The sequence below is a fragment of the Panthera onca genome, chromosome E1 (assembly GCF_046562875.1).
Source record: "Panthera onca isolate mPanOnc1 chromosome E1, mPanOnc1 haplotype 2, whole genome shotgun sequence".
In the NCBI taxonomy this organism is placed as follows: Eukaryota; Metazoa; Chordata; class Mammalia; order Carnivora; family Felidae; genus Panthera; species Panthera onca.
Genome location: NC_138352.1, coordinates 59,961,576 through 59,985,828, shown reverse-complemented (window position 1 = coordinate 59,985,828; position 24,253 = coordinate 59,961,576). Strand labels below are relative to the sequence as shown.

At 56.0% G+C, this 24,253-nt stretch overlaps 1 protein-coding gene across 1 annotated transcript in view; it reads left to right on the top strand.

The window, feature by feature from the left end:
- MAP3K14 (mitogen-activated protein kinase kinase kinase 14) overlaps positions 1-24,172 on the top strand; it is a 43,878-nt gene extending 19,706 nt beyond the window's left edge. The window contains exons 2-16 of the mRNA XM_060645844.3: positions 3,916-4,188; positions 5,331-5,400; positions 7,026-7,236; positions 7,347-7,964; positions 9,134-9,271; positions 15,368-15,497; positions 15,684-15,815; positions 16,322-16,426; positions 18,100-18,263; positions 18,563-18,713; positions 19,673-20,047; positions 20,257-20,363; positions 20,788-20,932; positions 22,055-22,155; positions 22,491-24,172. Coding sequence (XP_060501827.2) covers positions 3,936-4,188; positions 5,331-5,400; positions 7,026-7,236; positions 7,347-7,964; positions 9,134-9,271; positions 15,368-15,497; positions 15,684-15,815; positions 16,322-16,426; positions 18,100-18,263; positions 18,563-18,713; positions 19,673-20,047; positions 20,257-20,363; positions 20,788-20,932; positions 22,055-22,155; positions 22,491-22,655 — 2,865 coding nt within the window. The 5' untranslated portion in view covers positions 3,916-3,935 and the 3' untranslated portion in view covers positions 22,656-24,172. The remainder of the gene's footprint in view (positions 1-3,915; positions 4,189-5,330; positions 5,401-7,025; positions 7,237-7,346; positions 7,965-9,133; positions 9,272-15,367; positions 15,498-15,683; positions 15,816-16,321; positions 16,427-18,099; positions 18,264-18,562; positions 18,714-19,672; positions 20,048-20,256; positions 20,364-20,787; positions 20,933-22,054; positions 22,156-22,490) is intronic.
- The last annotated feature ends 81 nt before the right edge of the window (positions 24,173-24,253 follow it).

Sequence of the window (24,253 nt, the reverse complement as noted above, 5' to 3'; positions counted from 1 at the left end):
CTGTCTGTTAGGACTTTTCTGCAGCGATGGCGATGTTCTGTATCTGCACTGTCCAATATGATAACTAGTGTGACTGAGGAACTGAGTTTAAATGTGATTGAATTTCAGTTGATTTAAATGTAGAGAGCCGCATGTGGCTGCCATTTTGGACGGCACAGCCTTACAGTATAGAGCAGGGGTCAGATGGCAGTCTCTGGCCCCTTGGCATCAGAATCACCCAGAGAACTTGTCACAAGTACAGATTCTGGGCTTAACGCCCAGCAACTGATTCAGTATGTCTGGGGCGAGTGCATTTTAAAACTCATCAGGCCATTCTAACTTGCAGTCGGGTAGGAAACTGCTGTGTTTTTGAGCTCTTCCTTGACACGAAGAGCAATGCCAAAATCAGGCATTAACCCTGGTCTTGATCTTCTGGAGAGACTATGGTAACCTTCTGGGGAACGGCAGACCCTTAAAAATTATGATGGAAGCTCTGGACCTCTTCTCTGGAAAAATACAAACTGAACGTAGTTTCTGCGGTTCACAGACCATCCTGAAGCTGTCCTTGAAGCCACATTAAGAATTCCCCAACTCGGCTGGGGCGCCTGGGTGGCTCGGTCGGTTAAGCAGCCAACTTCAGCTCAGGTCATAATCTCACAGGTCGTGGGTTTGAGCCCCACGTCGGATCTGATACTGAATAAATTCCACGCCTTTCTTTCCCCTTTTGTTCGTGGCCTTGTCAGTGAGCTGAGTGGGTGTGGCTGTTGCCGGGGCCCACGTCTTCAGCCCTGCGAGAGAGCAGAGGGGCAGAATGCATTTGAGACCTGAGTGGAGCTGGGGAGGGCGTCCAGACTGAGTAATGGATCAGGATTTTGACACGCCTTCAAAGGCAGAGGCGCAGCTGGCCCCCACTCAGTCTTCACCCCACAAGCTGCGGGAGAGAGAAGGGGCAAGGCCGTAGGGCAGTGGTCCGGGGCAACAAGCCCAGGGCTGGAAATGCCACCCGGCCAGCAGTCCCAGGCTTCGTGAGAACCCCGGTTTTTTGTAGGCCAGGCCCCTTACAGAAGTGGGGAAGGAGGCGGGGGGAGGGGGGGCAGCAAGCGTGTGTGAATGTGTAGGAGACCTGCCGTCAGGCCAGAGTATCCTGAGAATAGCTTCTTGAACTTGGAGGCTGTCAGCGAGGGTCTGAGTCACGGTCACATGGCACAGGAGAAGCCGCACAGCTCCCAGGCCGTGATTTTGTGGCCCTGGGAGGCGAGGGTCAGCCTGTTTTCCCGTGCCCTTCACAGGTTCAGCTGCCAGCTGCTGGGTTAGTTTCTCAACGGCCTGCTTGTTCCTCTCTCTGCCTGCCAGGCTGTGGGATGAGTCATCAGGGAACTGCAGAGGAGGCCCTTAGCCCGGCTGCCTCAGCCTCAGCTTCTCTGGGCCTGGGGAGCCCAGCATGCTCATGGAGGGGGATCAGAGCCCCTGGCCAGCGGCCCAGCTAACCCCCAAGGTGAAAGGACGGCTCCTGGGGGAGAGGGGCCGCCCCCCAGCCTCTCTGGAGGGCTCTAGCTCACGATGAGCCATGTCATGAGACAGAGACAGCCCCGTGAGCCCAACGCAGCCAGTTCTCCAATAGCTGGGTGCCCCTGCAGCAACCACTGACAGCTTGGCCTCGTTTGTCTCACTCCTCAGATGGAACTTTCTCTTTATCCCTGGTGCCCGGGATCATCCTGTCTCTGTAGGTCATCCTCCGATTCCCCCATTCAGCCAACATCGATCGTCTCGTCTATGCCCCGCCGTGCTATACTCTGAGGGCACCATTCCTGCCCTCAGGAGCCTTCTGACCAGGCAGGGCCGTGAGTTTCCCCCTTGAGTTTGCCTGTAGCGCAGGAGACTTGGGGAGGGGGCAGTACAGCCTGGAGCTGGAGGTTCCAGGCTGTGGTCCTGCAGTGCCACACGAGGCTGGGTGACCTTGGGCGAGTCTCCACCTGGTTTGCATCAGTTTCTTCAAGTGAGAATGAGATTACAGCACTGCTGAGGTCCCTGCAGGCACACGTCTAGTGGTGTTAGGTCCGGAGGGCTTGGGGTTCGTTTTTTGTTTGTTCGTTTGAATGTTTGTTTGTTTGTTTGTTCTTGAGAGACAGAGCATGAGCAAGGGAGGGGCAGAGAGGGAGGGAGACACAGCATCTGAAGCAGGTTCCAGGTTCCGAGCTGTCAGCACAGAGCCCGATGCGGGGCTCGAACTCACAAACTGGGAGATCGTGACCTGAGCCGAAGACAGACGCTTAACCGACTGAGCCACCCAAGTGCCGCGGGGTTTGTTTCTGAGACCCCATTTTCCCTGGTAAAGAGGCTGAGATAGGTAGGCACTTGGAAGTCAGAACACCCCTTAGACTTCTTAAGGTCATCGCGTAACAACGAGACCTCCCATGCAGCCTCCTCAGCATCCGAATTCGGGGTCACACCCAAGCATCTGTGCTGAAAGCTGGAGCTGCTCTGACTTCAAAGCCAGCAGACCCTTGAAGGCAGAGATGAAAGGATCAAGTTAGTAGTGACCAACAAGCCCATCCCACCCTCACCCTCCCGCTCAGTGGAGCTGGTTCAGTGCTTTGTGGCCATTGCAGGGAGGCAGACTCCATAGGAAGAGGACTTCGGCCTTGAGATGCCCAGCCTCCCACCGTCCCATGTCAGCTTCTAGCCACCCAGGGCAAAGGGCCAGCGGTGTAGAGGTTTGCCTTCACACGGCCTGCCTTTCCGCCCCACGAGCAAATGGAGGCGTGTTCCGGAATGAGTGCACTTACAGCAGGGAACACTCCCATCTGTTAGCAACAGCTTTAGACCAACCTGCCAGCAGAGAGCACTTAATTAAAAACCTGTCTGAATGTGATGCCTTCTCAGGCTTGGTCTAAAGCAAGTCATGACCCAGGAGGAACCTACGCTTTGGGAGTCCACAGTCCTAGTCTTTAAAAAGGCTCCCAGATGGGAGCAATCCCAGATCGGTGCAGATCTCTTTCCTGACAGTTCTAGTCCACATGCTGTTTGCACAGATTGCCTCAGCACTGGGCTCCCACCCCCTTGGGGCTTCCAGGGAACACACAGGGCCGCTGGAGAGAGAGCCCAGAGAGTTGAAGCCCTGTGCTTTGTCTTCAGATTTCTAGAGGTACAGGTTGGCGTTGGGGGCTCTAATACAAATTCCACTACTAATGTTGCCTGGAAGAATGAGGATACGTAGGTTGTCGGCAAATGAGTATTACAGATGGAAGCATGGCAGTTCCTTCTGGAAGGCCACAGACAGATGTGTCCTGGGAAAGGAGTCGAGTGCAGGCGCTGTCATTTGCATGCTGATTTTTAGACTTTGTAACATTTTGTGTGTGTGTGTGTGTGTGTGTGTGTGTGAGAGAGAGAGAGATGTATATATGCACACATAAATCTGTATACACACACGCACATACATTTATCTACCTCCTGCAAGAGAACAAAAACTTGATTCTCCCCATTTGGAAAAGAGCCATTGTGGCCAGTGTAGACATGTCTTCTAAGAAGGCAAGTCAGTGGGGTGACTGGCAGTTTTGGAGTATGGAATGTACCACCGTGTTCTGAGGGAGCAAAATTCACCATAAAGTGAGCCACAGAAAACGATTCAGCCAGTATTTGTAAAAGCAAGAATGAACCAATCCCAGATGTTGGTGCCGTGGTGGTTCTGGAGGAAGTGGGCTGGAATCCTCCTTGTGGGCCGAGTGGGGGAGTCTGTTTGTGGTGGTGTGCTGACAGGACCAGGGGCGGGGGCCGGTGCCACAAGGAACAAGAAAGGTTGACTCCTTCGTCACTTGGGCTGTTTGGAAGGTAAATGTATGAGGCAGAGAGCCTTCCCCCCGCTTTTCTCCTCCCACCCAGCCTGGCCCGGGGCCCCGTGGGATCCGAGAGTGACCTGCTCTGCGTCTGGTCCCTCAGGGCGAGCGTGAGCCTGGGAGATGGCAGTGATGGAAATGGCCTGCCCAGGCGCCCCTGGTTCGGCGGCCGGGCAGAAGGAGCTCGCCAAGGCCAAGGAGAAGACACAGGCGATGGGGAAGAAGCAAAACCCCGCCAACAAGCTCGAGGCCGTAGAGAAGAGCCCTGTGTTCTGCGGGAAGTGGGACATCCTGAACGACGTGATCACCAAAGGCACAGCCAAGGAAGGCTCCGAGGGAGGACTGGCCGCCATCTCCATCATCGCGCAGGCCGAATGTAAGGGCCCGGGCTGGGGACAGAGAGGGCAGGTGGGCGGGCCTACAGGTGGGCACGGTCCCTGCGCCAGGGTGGCACGGCGCAGGGGCGGGAGGTCAGGGCAGCGGCTCTCTGAGATTTTCACAAGACACAGCTTGGGGGGTAGGCCAAGAATGAGTCGAAGCAGGAGCCGTAACGGTGCCAGGGAACAGAGCACAGAAGGGAGGAGTGGCGCAGGGAGGCTTTTGCCCGTCACGACCGGAGCAGGGGAAGAGAGCTGGGAGGCTTCACAGGTCCTAGGGCTCTTGGCAGGATCGTCAGGCAGGCCATTAGCCTTGTGCTGTGACCTTGGGCAGCCTGAGCATCTCTGGAGAGGCCCCAGACAGGAAAGGCCAGGTCTCCTGGAAAGCCCCTCTGAGGCCTGTAGGCCCTTCACCACCTTCCATGCTGAGGTGGCCCCACCCTAGAGAATGAACACCTGCTCTTGGGCCTGCTGAGCCAGTTGAGGGGACATAGGCCACTCCAGGGCGGGGCCTGGTCTGGTCCTTTCTGCTTCCACCCAAGATACTTCAAAATGACTCTGCCTGGTCACTGCCACCAGAGCCTGAGAAACCCCCAGGTGCCTGGGTGAGGCCAGAAGTCCTCCTCTCTCTCTCCCCCCTGCCCTCCAAGAGGCTCCCCCCTCTCGGGGGAGAGCCTGACAGCTCGTGGTGGCATTTTCCCACCTATACACATCTTGCCCTGAGTTCCGCTTCCTTCTGGCTGGTTTTTGAGAAGCGATGAGAGAATACAAATTAAAATGGAGTGAGCGAGATGCCCGTGGTCATAATACACACATTTACACACATACAGACGTCCACAAGAGCTGATACTTACTGAACTGTTACTACGTGCCGGGCACTCCGTTGGGTGTGTTATGTGTTATATAGATCATCTCAGTTAAGGGCCACGGTGAAGTGAGGTGGGCACCCTTATCACGCCCTATTATCAGCATGCCCTTTGCTCTTGTTGGCAGGGGGGGGTGGGCCGGCAGGCAGGTGGTGAGGCCGAGGCACGGCAGCCCAAGAAGATATCTGTAAAATGTCTGTCTCCTCAGTGCCGAGTCCCTCTTCTTCCTCTCCTCCTTTCTGCCTGTCCAACCTCTCTTTTCCTTGACTCACAAGGTGAGAACAGCCAAGAGTTCAGCCCTACCTTTTCAGAGCGGATTTTCATCGCCGGGTCCAAACAGTACAGGTAAGGAGGCCAGCTTGCATGGGGCCCAGGGAACTGAAACCGCGTCATCCCTCCCCCCCAGCTGCTCGCTCAGGCCGCTCCCAAGTGACCCCTGGCTCCCTCCTCCAGCACCTGTGGTTCAGCTCTTGGAGCCCGCCCAGGTTTTCCTGGCTGAACCGCTCTGTCAGCCAAAGAAGCTTTTCAAAAGCTTTTCATGGCGTGTGGATGACTGCCTCTGGGTCCCATCAGCTTGACGTTTTATTTTTATTCTCCTCGGAGTCCTTGCTGCTCCTCCTCGTTTCCCATCAATAGGGAGTGTGCTGGAAACAGGAGTCTTTTTCCCACTGGTGCGTGACCATGAGTGCAGGCACCGAGGGGCCGCTCGAACTATGAGAGAAACCCGCTGGTGTCTTTTCCCCTTCGAGACACACCCAAGGAGGGATGAGGGCTTGGGATCAGAAAGGGACCGACGGATTCACAGCTGGGGGGCCCCGTGGAAAGGAGGCTAGAAGGGGGCTCAGTCTGCTCCCCGGGCTCCCCATCCCCAAGATGGTTTTTGGCCAACTGCAGGTTGAACCTGGAAAACAGTTCCCTCCTCTACCAACAGACGGACTTTTTTATCATGGGGATTTGGAAAGCGTTCGTGATGAAAAGGTTGTGGGGAAGGCTGCTGCTTTTGCACCAAGAAATGTTCAGTGTTTGATCGGATTCCTTATACTGCCCCAGAGGCCTTTCGGCCCAGAGTAGGGGGTTTCTGATGGGCCCATTTCTTTCAGGTGCCTGGGAGAAGCCCATAGGCCTCTAGCAGTCCCTCCCCACCCCACCCCCCACCCAAGACTGGTGTGAGTCTGCCTCCTTTGCAGGGGGCAGAAGATGAGGCCGTTTGGGGGCGGGGGGCAGCTAAGGCTGCGGCTTTTTCAGACACTATTCTGTGGCCAATGCCTTAATGCCTGGCAGGGGGAAAGCCAGCTTGGATCCATGGTGGTAGTGAGCCTGTAGGCTGTCGGAGGAGGGGAGGCTCCCCTGATACCGGGCATCAGCCCAGCCACGGTGTCTGTTTATACAGCAGCTTACATTCCCAGAAACCAGGTATCTCCAGGAACCAGTGGGGGGGGGGGGGGGGGGGGGGGTTGGTGCCCAAACTCAACCGTCCCTCCGTCCAGAGGCAACAGAAACAGACTGTTGTCAGAGCTGAGAATGCCCGCTGGGGAGTGTGGCCCTCCTAGCCACACGCCCCCCGACCCCGGGACCTCTCCAGGGGCAGCCCACCCTGGAGAGCGGTGAGAGAACCTCGCGTCCTCCCATTCCCCGCCCCCCCCCCCCCATAGAGCCTTGTGTACCCCATCACGGTAGTAATAGCTGCCGTCTATGGGAAGCTTGCCTTGGGATCAGGTGCCGAGGTAAGCTTTCTAAATGAGCGGTTTCCTTTAAACCTCATCTTCCTCTGCATGGCAGGAAATCCTACACCCATTTTATAAATGAGAAAATGGAGGCTCCTTGGGGCTTAGGAACTCACCCACGTTCACACAAGGACTCCCTGGGCTGGGATCTGAGCTCAGGTCTCCACGACTCTAACTGCAGTTACCCGAGCTGTTCCGCCTTCCTGCCTCCTCACGCTCCACGTGCGTATCCATCCCTTTTGACAGCCAGTCCGAGAGTCTCGATCAGATCCCCAACAATGTGGCCCACGCAACCGAGGGCAAAATGGCCCGTGTGTGTTGGAAGGGGAAGCGTCGCAGCAAAGCCCAGAAGAAACGCAAGAAGAAGAGCTCCAAGTCCCTGGCTCAGGCGGGAGCGGCCTTGGCCAAACCCCTCCCCAGAACCCCGGAGCAGGAGAGCTGCACTGTCCCCGTGCAGGTGAGCCCCGCCAGCGCCCCCCAGACCCCGGGCTCGTGGGGCCTTCGGGACGGTGCCCGTGCCTCAGCCTGGCCCTGTGTATGTACTACCACCTGTGTTTTCCCCCACAGGAGGATGAGTCCCCACTGGGCCCCCCATATGTGAGGAACGCCCTCCAGTTCACCAAGCCTCTGAAGGAGCCGGGCCTCGGCCAACTCTGTTTCAAGAAGCTCGAGGAGGGCCTGCGGCCGGCACTGCCTCGATCAGAACTCCACAAACTGATCAGCCCCTTGCAATGTCTAAATCACGTGTGGAAACTCCACCACCCCCAGGATCTAGGCCCCCTGCCCCAGCCCGCTCACCCCTTCCCCTACAGCAGACTGCCCCATCCCTTCCCGTTCCACCCTCTCCAGCCCTGGAAACCTCACCCCTTAGAGTCCTTCTTCCTAGACAAACTGGCCTGTATAGACAGCCAGCAGCCCCTGTCCGGCCCCCACCTGGGCAAACTGGCCTGTGTGGACGGTCAGAAGCCTGTGCCCGGCCCACACCTGGAGCCCGGCTGCCCTTCCCGGGGCCCGTATGACAAGTTTTCTGTGGAGGAGTACATGGTACACGCCCTACAAGGCAGTGTGAGCTCAGGCCAGGCCCACAGCCTGGCCAGCCTGGCCAAGACCTGGTCGGCAGGAGGTTTCAAGCCCCAGAAGCCCAGCCCTGAAACGATGGACAGCGAGGGGGTCCTGCTTACAGAGGTAAGCCATCCCCCAAACACAGGTACATGTACCACCCGCTCTGGGGCCCAGAGCAGCAGCTGGCCGTCAGGCGGGACCTGTTCTGGGGGGCAAAGCATCACTGGAAACCTGCCAGACCCTTTTTACTTCCCACCTTTGCGGGGAGTCGGGGGGGGGGGGGGGCGGGGCGTAGTCTTCACTCTGTATCGAAGTATCTGTATCGTCATCAGATAGTCAGAAAGTGCTCATTCCTGGCGAGAGGCAGTATCCCCTGCTCCACCTCCAGATCATTCTTCAGGCTTTTTAGATATTTCTGCTTGGAGTTCAGTTATTGCCGAACTTATTAAGTTATTGCTGAAGAGTGTGTGTGTGTGTGTGTGTGTGTGTGTTGAATGATACACATACTGAGAAAGAGGAATAAGCAAGCATCAACTGCACATGTTCCCTCCTGACCCCTGCTATGAAAGACGAGGCTCCTGACCATCTGCATATTCCCCTGGCCTTCCTCTTTCCCTCCAGTGCTCTGCTGGAGAGCTTTATAACTCTAAGATGATTTTACCAGACTTCAATTTCTGGGGGTTATTCCATCCATCTTTGACATGATCCCTTGTCCCCCACCCCTCTTCATGGTCTCTTCCCTTTTTTCTACCTTATAGCTTCGGAGCTATACTTTTGGTCAAGGTTGTTGATAGTTCCATTTTTTTTAAAGTTTGATTTATTTATTTTGAGAGAGAGGTTGGGGGCCGGGGGTGGGGCAGAGAGAGAGGAGAGAGAATCCCATGCAGGCTCCGCCCTATCAGTGCAGAGCCCTGTGCGGGGCTCAAACCCATGACCTGAGCCAAAGTCAAGAGTCAGACGCTTAACCGGCTGAGCCTCCCAGGCGCCCCGACAATTCCATTTGTGTCCCACAACCACAAGTCTGGGGAGAAGGATCTTTCACCACAAGGGTCGGCTTAGCTTGGGCAGCCGGCGAGGCTGTCCACTGCCTTCACTTTATGCCTGTAACTCCCTCCGGTCCTGCCCCTGCAGAGCCCTGCCTCAGACCCGGGGGTGTCTCTGGTGGTGAAGGCGCTGCCCCAGCAGCCTGGCAAGGACGACCAGCCAGAGAGCCTTCCTCACTGTAACCCTTCGTCCCGCCCGCTGCCCTGCCCTGGTCACTGAAACTGGCTTCTGTCTCCTGCCAACCCCAGAAACTCAAGCCGGTGGATTATGAGTACCGAGAGGAGGTCCACTGGGCCACGCGCCAGCCCTGCCTGGGCAGAGGCTCCTTCGGAGAGGTGCACAGGATGCAGGACAAGCAGACTGGCTTCCAGTGTGCGGTCAAAAAGGTAGGCCCGAAAGAAAAAGGTGCGCCTGGGCTCCGGGGGCTGCAGAGGGAAGCCAGGCAGGTGGCCTGTCGTGTTCCTTCTGCTTTCTTTCAAGGGCAATCACAGGGCAGCCATGGCTCTGGCTTGTTAACAGAGCCTGGCTGTCGCTGGGCACCCTGGGGTCAGCTGGAGCCGGAAGGGAGCAGTCTCGGTCACATGTCCCGGCCTGGGAGCTGCACTTGGTGTGCGTGTGTCAGATGGAGTATGCAAGTGTGCACGCGTCCTGGGCCACTCCTGATGCCGGGGCCCTTAGGGGCAAGTCCAAACCTGGAAGGTGTTGGCTCGTCGTGCAATTCGTGTTGAGCTGAAACCCCTAAACCACATAGTGGGGCCACTCACGCCTGGCCCAGAAGGTAAAAACCACCACAACAATAACCTGCCCCTAACAGGTGCCTCTTGGACGAGGCCGTGCGCTTGGGACGTCAGATCTGATTTTGGTTTGGGCTCTGCCTCCTGCTGGCGGGAATAATAGGTCCTGGGAGGTGGACCTTATGAGGAAATGAGACTTAGCAAGAGACCCAGGCTTGGCTAGCTCCAGAGTCTGGCTACGATCCGCTCTGTAGGAAGTGGGCAGGGGAAGAGACTCATGGTCCCGGGAATCGATGCGAGCAGGGGCGTGAATCGCCTCCCCTGCTCCCTCGTTTCACCAGGGTAGAACCGGGGACCGGAGAAGGTAGCGTGCCTTGCCTAGAACCGTAGAGCTGGGCCTGGAACTGAGGCCTCCTTGTGCCGCAGCAGAACACAGACGTTGGTGCTGGCCCTGCTCCCCTTCAGGTGTCTTTTCTCCTACCCCCACCCTCAGTTCACCTTGACTGGAAGCCACCTTGTCCTCGGCCCAAACTCAGCCTCAGAGCTAGCGCCCAGGACCGCAAGAGGCTGAAATGAGAAACGTTTCCAGGGGCCGTTTACTTGGCCCGTGACAAAAGGAAATAAGCTAGACCTTGTTTTCGAGCAGGTCTTGTCAGGGACCCTCTGCTCCCCCCAAAGGGAAGAGGACCAAAGGCACGCTCAGGCCCCGGGCTGAGGCCGCGGCTGCAGCTGCTTGTGGCTTTCAGCGGTGAGGACGCAAATTGTGATGTGAATACCCTGGCTTCCTTGGCTTGTAAGTGGGCCGGGATGTTACAGTTGTAGAGCTTGGGCCCCCGGGTGATGGGCTGAGAGGGGGACTATCCGTAGGTATTACCCCAAACTTCAGACACACTGTGTCAACGGAGCGGGCCCCACCCCCGCCTCCCCCCGCCGGCCCGGGCACGTGCTGAGTGCCCGCCAGCGTGGGCCGGCATTTCCCACTGGGTGCCAAGGCCATGTGCCCTCCCCGGGCCATCGGAGAAGGCTCAGCTGTCCCTCCTGAAGGCTGGGTGGGAGGAGAGCGAGAGTATGAAGTGTCCTGGAGTCCAGTGCCCAGCACTAGGGGAGCTTAGTCACTGGGCTTCTCAGCTGTCGCCCTGCTGAGGTTCTCCGGGGTCCCAGGCAACAAGGAAAACAACCCTGATATAGTAGAAGACAGATACTCCCATTCTCACCTCCCCGAGGCAGGCGGAAAAGCTCCAAGCACAACACGTAGGCTCCCCAGGGCCAGAACTGGCCGCTTCCAGAATCTGCCTCCCCGTCCCTAGAGCTCAGTGGGGTGGCTTTGGGGCCGCCCACACAGCTGCCATCGGGTGGGCAGACAGCCCCTCCTTTCTCTCCTTTTTCTGGGGGGGGGGGGGCAGGATGTAGAGCAGGCACTGGGGGAGGGGGCAGGGATCAGAGGTCAGAGCGGGTGTGTGCACTCTCCAGTGTTCCCTGAGGAAGATCCAGCATGTGGAACAACAGCACTTCCTTGGTCCTCCTTCTAGAACATCCATGGCCTCGGGTCAGATGCTGACTGGTCACAAGTCCAGGGTTTAACGCACGGGGGTCTGTTCACTTTGTTAAGGCCTTGTTTGATCTTTTCATGGCAAATAAACACAGGCTCATTATAGACGATTTCAAAGGATACCCCAAAACACAAAAGTCCTTGTTCCCCAATCCCGTTCGCAGAGGCAGCTGCCCTTTGACATCTTTTTCGACTTTTTATGCATACCTAAACATGTAGTTGCTTTTATTAAAACGAGACTACTCTAGAGGCTGTCCTGTGCCATATTTTCCATGTGATCGCATATCGTGGACAGAGTTCCTTATTGGTACCTACATGTCTCTCTAGTGCTTTTTATCAGCCGACGTAGAAGTCCGTATCCTCGCCGGTGGATGAATTTATAAACGTGTGAACTCCTGGAACTTTGTTCAATGGTGTATCTGTGTGTGGCACACACATTTTGGATGGGGAAGCGTCCGTTCTCATGTATCAGGTGTTAGAGACGTCTGTGGCCCAAAGAGGGCCAAGAACCATTCATTTCAGAACATCTGGCTCCTGCATGGAGTTCTGGGAGCCTCCTTTTGACTCTGCCTCCGATTGGGTTAGTGTGGCCTTGGCCAAACCCAGCCGTTACCAAGCGCCTGGTCTGTGCCAGATACGGCGCCAGGGGCTAGAGGCAAAGCTGCGGAATCCACACCCCCGGAAAGGCTTGGCAACGTTGTAATGGGGGATGGACATTTACGTGGCATAAAGGTGATAGAAAGCAGCCGTCAACAAGGTACACCAGTGAGGGCAGCCTGGACGAGCGCTGAGAAGGGGATCTAGGACTGAGGGGAGAGTATCTCCATGGCGATACCATGGAGGAAATGGGGGGACCCCTCTGTTTACTCGACTACTGTGCGCCCAGTACTGTGAGTTACTTTTCACGTATCTTATGTTCCCGGGATCTTTAAAAGAATTTACAGAATTGCTATTTTCCGCGTTTTTACTGATGAAATAAAATGGATACAAATACTGAACAAGAGGGAGAGTTTTAAGAAAGAAAAGTCAATCCCCAGTGTCAGCATGCAGGCAGCTAAGCGGGGGAAGTGGCTTGTGGACTTGGCAGTCAGGGGATTGCTGACCGCGCTCCCACCTACACGCTCCCGAATGTACGTGAGAACGTCCTGGATGTAAGAGCTGATACTCCTGGGAAGGCCTTCGGTGAGGCGGGGCAGCTGGCACCCCAGAGTCAGGCTTCCCCAACCAAAACCCCACCTCTGAGACTTCCTACCAGTGACCTTGGGCAAGTTATTTGTCCAGACTCTAGCTTCCTCGTCTGTAAATTGGAGATAATGAGAATAGCACCCCATAGGCTATTGTAAGATGTAAATAACGAATGCTCATAAAGTGCTTAGAATGGTGCCTCGCATGTGTTCAGTGGGCAGTGAATATTAGTTTTCGTGAACACCCTCACCATAGTCCAGCCCCTTGCTTTAACAGATGAGGACCCTGAGGTCCAGGGAGGAGAGGGGGGCCAGCTGGGCGGCCGTGTGCTTTCTCTCCAGCTGCCCCGCTCGGGACTGCCCTTTCTGCTTGCTCTCCCTGGGGCTGGCACAGACTTCTAAATCACCTTGTGTTTTGGAGTGTCCCCTCTGACCCGCCCCCACCCGGGTCTGGGTGAGAATTGAAAAAAAATTTTTTTTTTAAGATTTTCATTTTCATTTTTATTTTTCTTTTTTGAATGTTTATTTTTGAGAGAGAGAGACACAGACATAGTGTGAGCAGGGAAGGGGCAGAGAGAGAGAGAGAGGGAGACTTGGAATCTGTAGCGGACTCCAGGCTCTGAGCTGTCAGCACAGAGCCCAAGGCAGGCTCACAGACCATGAGATCATGACCCGAGCCAAAGTCAGACACTTAACCGACTGAGCGACCCAGGCGCCCCCGAAAGATTTTTATTTTTAAGTAATTTCTACACCTAGCGTGGCTTGAACTTACAACTCTGAGATCAAGAGTCATGGGCTCTACTGACTGAGCCAGCCAGGTGCCCCTGGGTGAGAATGTTCTCAACATTACTGGAATACTCCAGAGGGCTTATGGATTTCTTAAAAGTTAGGGCAGAGGTTCCCAGCCTTTCTTGGTTTATTTACAGCCCTCAGTGTCAGTGATTTTCATGACACCCCAGGCCAAAACAAATACCTAAAAGTTCCGTTTATTAAAGTAATTAGGTCAAATAATAGTGTTTTTCCTAACAACTTAGTAGTCATTTGAATAACAATACACATGAGTTGAAAGGAAATTTCCTTCTGTTCTTAATCATAACTACTAACGTGATGTATGCCTCGTTGGGCACTGCACAACTTCGCAAAATTTTGAAATCAGATCAGACATCCTCAGCTTCATACCCTGCTTCCTATCCCCCCCCACCAAAGTACTTGTATCCCCGCAAGCTCCAAAAACCTAGCTTCGTAAAGATACATGGAAAGAATGGAGCACAAGATACATGGAAAGAATGGAGCGCAAGCTAATGTTGAAACTGAACTATCTTGAGGGAGTAATTTACACGGTGTCCCACAGATAGCCATCATCCCTGCTCCCCTCAAAAGTAAAACATCTTGGGGGCGCCTGGGTGGCCCAGTCGGTGAAGTGTCCGACTCTTGGTTTCGGCTCAGGTCATGAGCTCACGGTTTCGTGAGTTCAAGCCCCGTCTGGCTCTGCGCTGGCAGCGTGGAGCCTGCTTCGGAGGATTCTCTGCCCCTCTCTCCCTCGTGCTCTCTCTGTCTCTCTCAAAATAAATAAACTAGAAAGAAAGAGAAAGAAAAAGAAAGAAAGACAGAAAGAGAAAGAGGAAAGAAAGGAAAAGAAAGAAAGAAAGAAAGAAAGAAAGAAAGAAAGAAAGAAAGAAAAACATCCTGCAGCACCTGCCAAGTCCTCTGGGGTGCCCCAAACTGCTTCAGCTCCGTTTGGGAGCCCGAGAGTTAAAGACCTTTGCTAGTACGAGTCCTGATGGTGAATTCATTCCAACTCAGGTTCAGAGCTGGAAACGCTGACAAAGAGTCAAAATTTCTGCAAGTTGATTAACCAGACCAGATACTCTGTAACCAGAAGAGAGACATTTTCCACTGATAGGCAAAAGTCCAAAAGCCCCACATCGTCAGGGCTCCTGCCAAGTCAGCATGTCTCCAAGCCAGACTGCCAGGTCCTGAGTGATTTCTTCCAGGCTGGTTTTGTTGCCACCGGTGCCCCCTGGTGGTACCTGTTTAGACTAACAGGAGAACCAGCGGCAACCAGAAAGGAGAGGACAAGTGTCTGTTAGGACTTCTAAGTGTTTAATTAGTTGCTCTTATAGGAGCTGGAGGGAGGAAGGGGGCAGCTAACATTTCCTGAGCACCCGCTGGTTGCGAGGCCTAGTGCTGGGTTATCATCCCTCCAAATCCTCACTCTACGCGGGAGCAGATGCCACTGTCATCACCGTTTGCACATGGAAACACAGCTTAAGGGACACACTCTACCTTTGGAAATGGCCAAGCCAGAGTCTCAGTCTAGGATGATTGTATCCTAGGCCTGTCTCTTCCCGCCTTGCTGTGCTCATCCCTACACAAAGGAGCGGGTGGTCCCTATGGGAGGGACCTTGGCCAAACCCCTCCCGTTAGAAGCCTCCTTTTGCCCAGATCCCGGGGCAACAGCTGCAAACAGAATAAACAGGCACTGCTCCGTCTACATGGGCACTTTAGCCTTCAGGGGAAAGACAAATAGTTACGAGCTGAGAAAAGTGCTGAGGATCCAGAGGCACTGACAGAGCCAGGATCCTTGGCTGCCCTCGGCTCTGGCTACAGATAAGATGGAAACCCAGCCTCTGAAGAGTAGACGTGGATGTTGATAAACAAAAGGTCTCATGTCCTCAAAATGGCCCAGACATTTGGGCTGGGGCAAAAAAAAAAGTTCTGTGTTTGGCAGATTTGAGGGTGGGCAGCGTGCCAGGAGCCTGGATAAGGGCTGTAGGCTTTGTGATTCCGTGTATTTCCACACACATCAGCAGTGCAGAATTTTAACCAAGTACTGGATGTTGAACCTGACCCCCCAGGGTATACAGTTTAGTCTCTGTGGCTCCAGTAGGCCCACCAGGGCCCTGCCTGGCCTCAGAATCGTCACTGGGAACATCAGCAGTCTCTGTTCAGGGGCACTGGGGAACCAGCCCTTGTCCCTCACCCTGACTCACAGCTACCTCTGCGCCCTGCCAGGTGCGCATCGAAGTGTTTCGGGCAGAGGAGTTGATGGCATGTGCAGGACTGACCTCACCCAGAATTGTCCCTCTGTATGGAGCTGTGAAGGAAGGTCCTTGGGTCAACATCTTCATGGAACTCTTAGAAGGTAAGGAGCCAGGTTCAGAGCCAAGGGTTGACCTTGGTCCCCAGTTATTCCATTTTTAATCTCTTGACCCTGCGACATCAGCCGGAAAGGCCTACTTTCCACCACCTGCCCTTTGAAGGCCTTTGCCCGTGGCCCGCTTGCAGGCCTGGAAATGCACCATGTAAAGACTGGCCGTTGGTCTCCTAGGTGGCTCGCTGGGCCAGCTCATAAAGCAGAAGGGCTGTCTGCCGGAGGACCGGGCCCTTTACTACCTAAGCCAGGCTCTGGAGGGGCTGGAGTACCTTCACACCCGAAGGATTCTGCACGGAGATATCAAAGGTGAGGCTTGTGCCCCCACCGCCCTGGTCCCCAGCGGCCTCCTCCTTCCTTACCTCAACCTGCCTGACTTCCTCCCACATCTTCTGGGCCTGCCTGACCGTCCCCAGTGGCAGGTCCCACGTCAGGCTGGCAGGGCTGTGCTGGCAGGAGGGGGAAGTGTGTTCCCCAGGCCCTTAGCCCGGCACCCTCGTTGCCAGTGGGCAGTGCCTGCAGAGAACTGCGGATGGAGTTCCTAAGCACTGGTGGCCACTGGGGGAGGGTGGGGGCAGCAGAGCTGAGTGGCAGTGTCCCAGGAGTAAACTGTCCCCAGACCTCAGAGATCCGCCTGCTCCCTGCCTCTAGCCCGAACTGATAAACCTCCTCCCTTCCTTATGACTAATAAAACTAATCAGAAGCAGGCAGCTGTCATGTAGGGTCAGCCAGAAACTGCCTCCCTGGAGGTCCAGATGGGGCTGGGGCCTGGAGTGACTCACCTGTTCCTCTTCTTCTCTGGGGTGGCCTGGCAGCTGACAATGTGCTCCTGTCCAGCGATGGGAGCCGTGCAGCCCTCTGTGACTTCGGCCATGCTGTGTGCCTTCAACCCGATGGCCTGGGGAAGTCCTTGCTCACGGGTAAGCCCCGCCTCCTGCCTCCCTCCCCCACGATGACAGTCACCACTAGCCTTCACGAAGCATTAGCCTTCTCCTGTGCTTTCTGTAATAGCAGTCAGAGGTGTGAACCCTTTTTCTCCACCACAGTATTTCAACCCATCAACAACCCTAGGTTAGCAGAAAGTTTTGTTACGCTTAAATGCAAGAATGAGTATCAGGTCCTCGTTTCTGATATTCCTGCTACACAGAGAAGGGAACGGAAAGGCTGGCTGCCTCTCATCCAGCCTTTTCTGGGTGGCTCGGCTCCCAGCCTGTGGCCTCAGCCGTCCTGGGCCTCTGAGCACAGTTTCTGGAAGCACAACACGAGGGCTGACCAAGAGGCCTGGGCTCTGTAGCTGGAGAAGCATCTGTTTTTAACTTAAATCTTCTGATTAGTAAAGTAATCCACATCCATTGTGACATATTTAGCAACTACAGAGTGAAGTGGTGTAGAAGAGGAGGGAAAAAGGAGCTACCCTGTTCCTCTTGCCCAGAGACATAATCACAAACATTGTAGATCACTCCTTCCATCTCCTTTTTTTCTTCCTGTACCTCGTTAAGGCCATTATAACACAATTCTGCTCTTTTTTCATTTATAGCGTTCAGCATAAGGTTATTTCCTCTTGAGCAAAGGAAAATCAACCTCTTATTTATTTATTTATTGAGAGAGAGAGAGAGAGAGAGAGAGAGAGCAGGGAAAGGGCAGAGGGAAGAGAATCCCAAGCAGGCTCCACAGTGTCAGCACAGAGCCCCGTGTGGGGCTCGAACCCACGAACTGCAAGACCATGACCTGAGCCGAAACCGTGAGTCAGACGCCCAACGGAGCCACCCGGGCACCCTAGGCAAAAACCTTTTAGAAGTGATTCTCTGACAGGGCACCTGGGTGGCTCAGTCAGTTAAGTGCCAGACTTCGGCTCAGGTCATGATCTCATGGTTTGTGGGTGCCAGCCCCGTGTCAGGCTGTGTGCTGACAGCTCAGCGCCTGGGGCCTGCTTCAGATTCTGTGTCTCCCTCTCTCTCTCTGCCCCTCCTCTGCTCACCCTCTCTCTCTCAAAAATAAAAAGCATTAAAAATTTTTTTAAGTGATTCTCTATCATTAGAGGACTGTCTTGGTCATTCTGAAGATGTAAATTGAACACAGACACCTGCCTGTATTATGAAAATAATTTCTTTTCTAAAATCTTTTGCAGAAAGTAGAACTAAGCAAAAATAAAAAACACAGATCACCAGAGTGGGGGAAACAACTTCCTATCTGGTATCGATCCTTCTAGTCTGCCTAGAAGTTCGTTTGGTTGTTTGGTTGTTTTTGTGTTTTTCACTTGCTAACATTGCGGGAACATCATACCATGAGTTAGTCTCCTGCCACATAATTTCGAATGCCCAGGCCCCTCCCCATTGTTAAAAAAGCACTCTAAGAGTTTGGGCCAATGGGTAGAGCCCATATTTTGGGTGATGCCTTCTTCGTGCCAGTCTCCAGGGGAGCCCCTGCCTTAGCTCATCCCCGGCAGATTTGGGGTGGAGGCTTTCTCTCTACTCGAGGCCCGTTAACAGAGACAAATTCAAGGTATCTCAGGAATTGACTGGTGGGGTCACTGCCAAGGCTCTTGCCCCCCAGAGTTCACGGTTGGCTTTTCCGCCTCGCCTCACCCCCTCAGGGGACTACATCCCTGGCACAGAGACCCACATGGCTCCAGAGGTGGTGATGGGCAAGCCCTGTGATGCCAAGGTGGACGTATGGAGCAGCTGCTGTATGATGCTTCACATGCTCAACGGCTGCCACCCTTGGACCCAGTACTTCAGAGGGCCACTGTGCCTCAAGGTCAGTGACAGCATGCGGGAGGGCCAGGAGGCCCACGGGCCTGGGGCTGCAGACTTAGGGCGGTCCCCATTTTGGCTGCTCTTCCGTGGCCGATGGGAACAGGAAGAGGCCTCATCGTAAACGTAGGAGCCTCACTAAAACACTTGCCACCCAGATCGGTGGGCCCAAGGGGACATCCCAGGTGAGGGATCTCCTTAGGTTCGTGGCAGGTCAGGGCTGTCTTCCACTCGTACGCTGGGTGCTGGGAAGTGAGTGGGGGGGGGGGGGGCAGGCCACACACGTTGCCTTCTGACCCACAGATTGCCAGCGAGCCGCCGCCTGTGAGGGAGATCCCACCGTCCTGTGCCCCTCTCACGGCCCAGGCCATCCAGGAGGGGCTAAGGAAAGAGCCTGGGCACCGCGCGTCTGCAGTGGAGCTGTGGAGGAAGGTCAGCCTGGCCCTGCAGCATGGTAAGAACCCCACACCGGCTGCAGGGGTGAGAGAGTCAACACGGCCCATACCGACCCAGCACCAAAGAGATTCTCGCCGGGACATGCCGGAGGGCCCGCACTGCAGGGTCGTTTGCAGGAGAGGAGTAGGCTCAGTGGCGGGTCCCTTGCTGGGAGACTGGAAAGGCCAGAGGCAAGGGTGGTGGGCAGGGTGGGCCCCGTGGAGCACCACGCAGCAGTTAAAGCAACCCAGTGGAGCAGAGCAACCTGGCTGGATTTTGAAACCGTGGTGTGCTGGGCAAAAAGGAGACGGACAGAGCGAGGCCTAGAACACGATACCTTTTCTGTAAACGAGATATTGAAAAATAAAAACAACACACAGTTTGCAAGAACACGATCGAACCCAAAGTGACACAGCAAATATAATAGAAGGTCACGGGGGGGGGGGGGGGGGGAGGGGGGGGGCGGTGCAGGGGAGAGGCAGTGGTTATGGGAATGAAAGGGGAATAAATAAAACAGGAGAGAGATCCTGAATGCCCCCCCCCCCACAAAACATAGATGAACTGCCCCCCCCCCCCGCCCCACTCCAGAGAAAGCGTGGAGTGTGGGGAAGAAGGGGTAAGAGAGATGGGGGCGGGGCGGGGCGGGTGGTCAAGGAGGCCAGTGTAGATGGGAACTCAAAGTTGGTGTTACCTCGGAGCTGTCTTTAAATCTTTACCATTTACAAAGTCCTTCTCTGGAGCCAATTCTGGCATTTTTAAATTTGTGATGGTTACCTAGAAGGAAAATAGAATAAAAGACAGAAATACCATCCTGTTCCCACTGTGGGAGGCCGTCTTACGGAAGAGGCCGCCTCCGAGACCGCAGCGTCCCCTAGTGGGGCAAGAGCCCTCTGTCACTGCTTGCCTCCAGCCCTCTGCTCGGGAAGGGCCACCTGGCCGGGCCTGTTTGCACCTCACCGCCTGTGCTCTGTTTTGTAGTGGGAGGTCTGAGGAGCCCTTGGAGGGGAGAGTATAAAGAGCCAAGACATCCGCCGCCACACCAAGCCCATCCGCCGCCCAGCCAAGGCCACTCTCCCCGGACGCCACAGGCCCAGCCGAGGGAGCTCTCACCTGGGGCTCCGGGGCCCCAGCCAACCGAGGACACGACAGGCGGGGCCCCTAAGCTCCAGCCTCCTCTACCCCCAGAACCCCCAGAGCGGAACAAGTCTCCAAGCCTGAACTGGGGCAAGGAGGAGTCTGGAACATGGGAACCATTACCTCTGTCCTCCCTGGACCCGACCCCTGCGAAAAACCCCAGCTCGGCGGAGCGGAAGGCGACCTTCCCAGAGCAGGAGCTGCAACAACTGGAAATAGGTATGGGCGGCCACGGCTGCGACCTCTGGGTCCCCGCGCACAGACCTGGGCCTCCCCCAAGGCCCGGGCTTCATCCCCTGCGCAGCCAGCGTGGGCTCTCTTCTAGGCCCTTCCCTCAGAGGTCAGCTCCTGCGGTCCGTGCAGCCCCACACACAGCCGGGCCGGGCCACTCTCGGTCTTCCACAGCCATCCTCTGCCTTCCTCTGCAGAACTATTTCTGAACAGCCTGTCCCAGCCGTTTTCACTGGAGGAGCAGGAGCAGATTCTCTCGTGCCTCAGCGTCGACAGCCTCTCTCTGTCAGACGACAGCGAGAAGGTAAGCCAGCCGGGGACCCAGGGCTGGGGCACGGAGCTTTGTGTCCAGCTGGTGAAGGGGCTGTGTTCAAGTAGCGGCGAAGGGAGGCTGGTGGGGGATCACCCCTTCCTTTTGGAAGGGCTCCCCACCGGGGCAGGGTGTCGCGCTTTCTCAGGATGAGCCAATCCGTCTCCAACGCACCTGGGGAACCGTTTGGCTACTCGCGATCGTGGGGATGGAGATTTGGGCTTGGGGCCCCCTAGAAGTACTCTTCACCCCCCCCCCTCCAGACCCCAGCTTAGCCCCAAAAGTGCCCAGTGGGGCCACGCTCCAGCCTGGGACACGAGCGGTTCCTCGCCCCCGAGCCCTTCCGCCCCAAGCCCCATCAAGGCCAGAGATGGTTCCCCAAGCCCAGGGGCCTGAGTTGCGCCCCCTCTTGTTTCAGAACCCGTCAAAGGCCTCTCAGAGCTCGCGGGACACCCTGAGTTCCGGTGTGCACTCATGGAGCAGCCAGGCAGAGGCTCGCAGCTCCAGCTGGAACATGGTGCTGGCACGGGGGCGGCCCACCGACACTCCAAGCTACTTCAATGGTACACCCCAATACTTGCCCGCCCAGCTGCCCCCACAGCACCTGATCGGCCTGCGACGAGGGAGTCCGAGGCAGTTTATGTCCCCCTTCTCCTGGCGCAGCGGGGGAAGGGAGAGGAAGGCACCGGGCGCCCGGACTGGAGGAGCCTGGCCACGAAGTCGGTCTAGAGCAAAGGCCCTGATTGCCCCAGAGCCTTCCCTGGTGGGGCAGTCAGTGAAGGACCTGGCCCCTCATGGGTTGCCGATGGAGTTCTAGAAGGCCCCTACTGTGGGGCACGGAGCGGTCTCTCCTGGCCTAGCGTCAAGAAGTAAATAATGCCTTCCAAGGGGAACAGGAGGAACGAGGCCTTATGAGCATTTAAAAAAAAAATTTTTTTTTAATGTTTATTTATAATTTTTGAGAGAGAGAGAGCACAGGTGGCAGGGGGGCAGAGAGAGAGAGAGGGAGACACAGAATCCAAAGTAGGCTTCAGGCTCTGGGCTGTCGGCAGAGAGCCCGACGTGGGGCTCACAAACTGGGAGATCATGACCTGAGCCGAAGTCGGCCGCTTAACCGACTAAGCCACCCAGGTGCCCCGACCTCGTGAGCATTTTGATCGAGGACTCTGCAACAAGTTTGCTGGGATCCTCCTCTGGGATTTAAAGTCATTAAGACGAGAAAGAAAACATACATGGACTTGTTTTCAAGGGTGGCTGCGTAGGCTATGTCGTGATTTTGATAGAACGAGGGTTTCATCAGCTCCCACTCTTACCAGGGCCGGTGTGACACATGGCATCAAGCCCCCGTGGCCTGGCCGACGGCTGTCCCAACTGAGGGGACATTACAGCCTAAGTTGCCCGCAATCTAATTTAAGAGTCTCTGTTTCCACTTCCTTTTTGCTTTGTGTGCAGGTTGGAATACTAGTTCCCCATAAGAGCCAACCTTAGCTCTTTGCATTGTGCAGGCCAAATTCTAGACGTTGACAGAAAATTACCAGGAAGAGCTAGCAGGCGTAGAACATTAGGGCCACTCCAGCCTAAATGTCACATCGGCTTCCTCACAGCCATCCTGCGTCCCTCTCCGTGGGGCTCCTTACAGAGAGCCAGCAGCCACTCTCCTGATGGTCACCTTGCCTGCCTTCTAGGTGTGAAAATCCAAATACAGTCTCTCAACGGCGAACACCTGCACATCCGGGAGTTTCACCGGGTCAAGGTGGGGGACATCGCAACTGGCATCAGCAGCCAGGTAAGGGGACAGGTGCACACTTAAGAGGCAGAGTCCCAGAAGTCAGTGTACCTGGCCCAGCCCTCCAGGGGGAAGGCTTTTGAATAAGTAGAAATGGCACTGTAGGGAATAGTTGACTTCGGTTATCCCCCAAGGGCTCAGGGCAAGCCCCGCGGTGGTGACTGAGGGGTCCCCAGGACGTACCCTTGGGCTGGTTGAGATTCTCCAGAAAGAAAGGCAAGAGTATGCCTTCGGGACAACCCACCTGGCTGGAGAGAGACCTCCGCTTTGCACTTCTGGGCAGCCCCCAAACCCCATGCTGCGGTCTCAGGCCTGCTGGTTTGCTCTGCCCCCAGATCCCAGCCGCAGCCTTCAGCTTGGTGACCAAGGACGGGCGGCCCGTGCGCTATGACATGGAGGTGCCAGACTCGGGCATCGACCTGCAGTGCACCCTGGCCCCTGATGGCAGCTTTGCCTGGAGCTGGAGGGTCAAGCATGGCCACCTGGAGAACAGGCCCTAACCCAGCCTTCCACCACTGGCTCCGCTCCACCGGAAGCGGCCTGCCTTCTTGGTGTCAGTGCCGCCCCCGACACACGGGCTCAGCCTGCTCCCGGGGACCCGCCACCCTGTGGCTCATTGGTGGGACTAGGGGTGAGCAGAATGCCTCCCAGGATCTGCTGTGTCCTGCCTGACCCTGCCAAGAGAACGCCCGGTGCCCACGTGAGGAGGAGGAGGGAGGCAGGAGGCCGCTCCCCATGGGGAGCCAAAAGGGTCTTCTCTGCTCTGGTCCAAACAAGCTGGCCTGACCTGCTTAGATCAGTGACCACTTGCTGGCAATCAGGATAGAGCAGCTTCCGGCCTGGGTCAGGGAGAGGTGGGCGAGCCCCTCGGCCTCCAAGCAGGTGTCAGGGTGTCGAGTGTCCCAGGACCCACACCCAGGTCCAATGCAGGAGCGGGACGGCAGGCGTACCCACCCCCGGATTAACGGGGAGCCCTCTGACCCCCTTGCCTGGCCATCGAACCCCCTTTTAGACCTAGCAACTTTTCTGCCAGAGTCAGGGAGGGAGGGAGGCCGGACACTGGAAGTCTCCCAGGGAGAACATGCTCATCATGTTGTTGCAGCACAGGTCCTGAGCCGAACTGCGCTTCAGCCAAGGACCAGAGGTGTCTTAAGTGAAATGGTTCTCAGTCCCCAAGCACATGTCCCTTTGCTGCCGGCCACCAGTCTTCCCCAGAGCCGCAGGCTCTGAGCCCCAGCACTGCTCCCGACTGGCTGGCACTCAGCCCCCTCATCTGTCAAAGTGAAGGGCAACGGGAGCCCTACCCGGCAGGAGCCGTCTGGAGCTGGGGTGTGGCAGATGTGTGAGAAAGCAGCAGCCGCAGGCACCCCCCCCCCCATCCACCCCACCCCCACCCCCCGTTCCTCCCGGCCACGGCTTGGAACATCATGCACACCAGCTTCCTGAGACACAGCCCCGGCATCACACTCACACCAGCCCCGCCCTGCCCCTCATCCAGGGACAACTGCCAACTGCACTTTGCACTCTGATGACCTCAAAGCACTTTCACGGCTGCCCTCCAGGAGGGCAGGTCAGTGGCTCTGCACGCGCAAAAGCAGGCCAGGAGATGGGGTGAAGGGATTCAAGTCTTGACCTGTCTTTACGCGCACGACCCCTCAAACCTCCGTTTTTCTTTAAGATGAGCCCCACCCCCCACCCCGTTGCCCCAGCCCTGTCTTTTCTTCAGTGGGGGTGCTGATCAGGACTCATGTAGCATTAATCAACTGTGAATCATTGTGTGGGGGCCTGCCAGCCTCTGCTTCCGGGGGTGAGGGGTGGCCCCTGAGATCCCTCCTTGGGAGAAGCTCGTCCCCGTGTCTTGCCAAGGTGGCGTCTGTCCAGCTATCCACATCGAGCCATTCTCCTCCCCATGGAGGGACCCCCAGCCCCCAGGACGTGAAGATCTCCAGCCTTGTTACTGCAGAGTTCAGGTTGTAGAGAACTCTTTGTAAGCAATAAAGTTTGGGGTGACGACAAACGTGTTAGGCCGTGGCTGTCCCCACTCTCACCTGCCTACTTACAGATCCTAACAGCTGCCTCCCTTTGCCTTCTTGGTGGG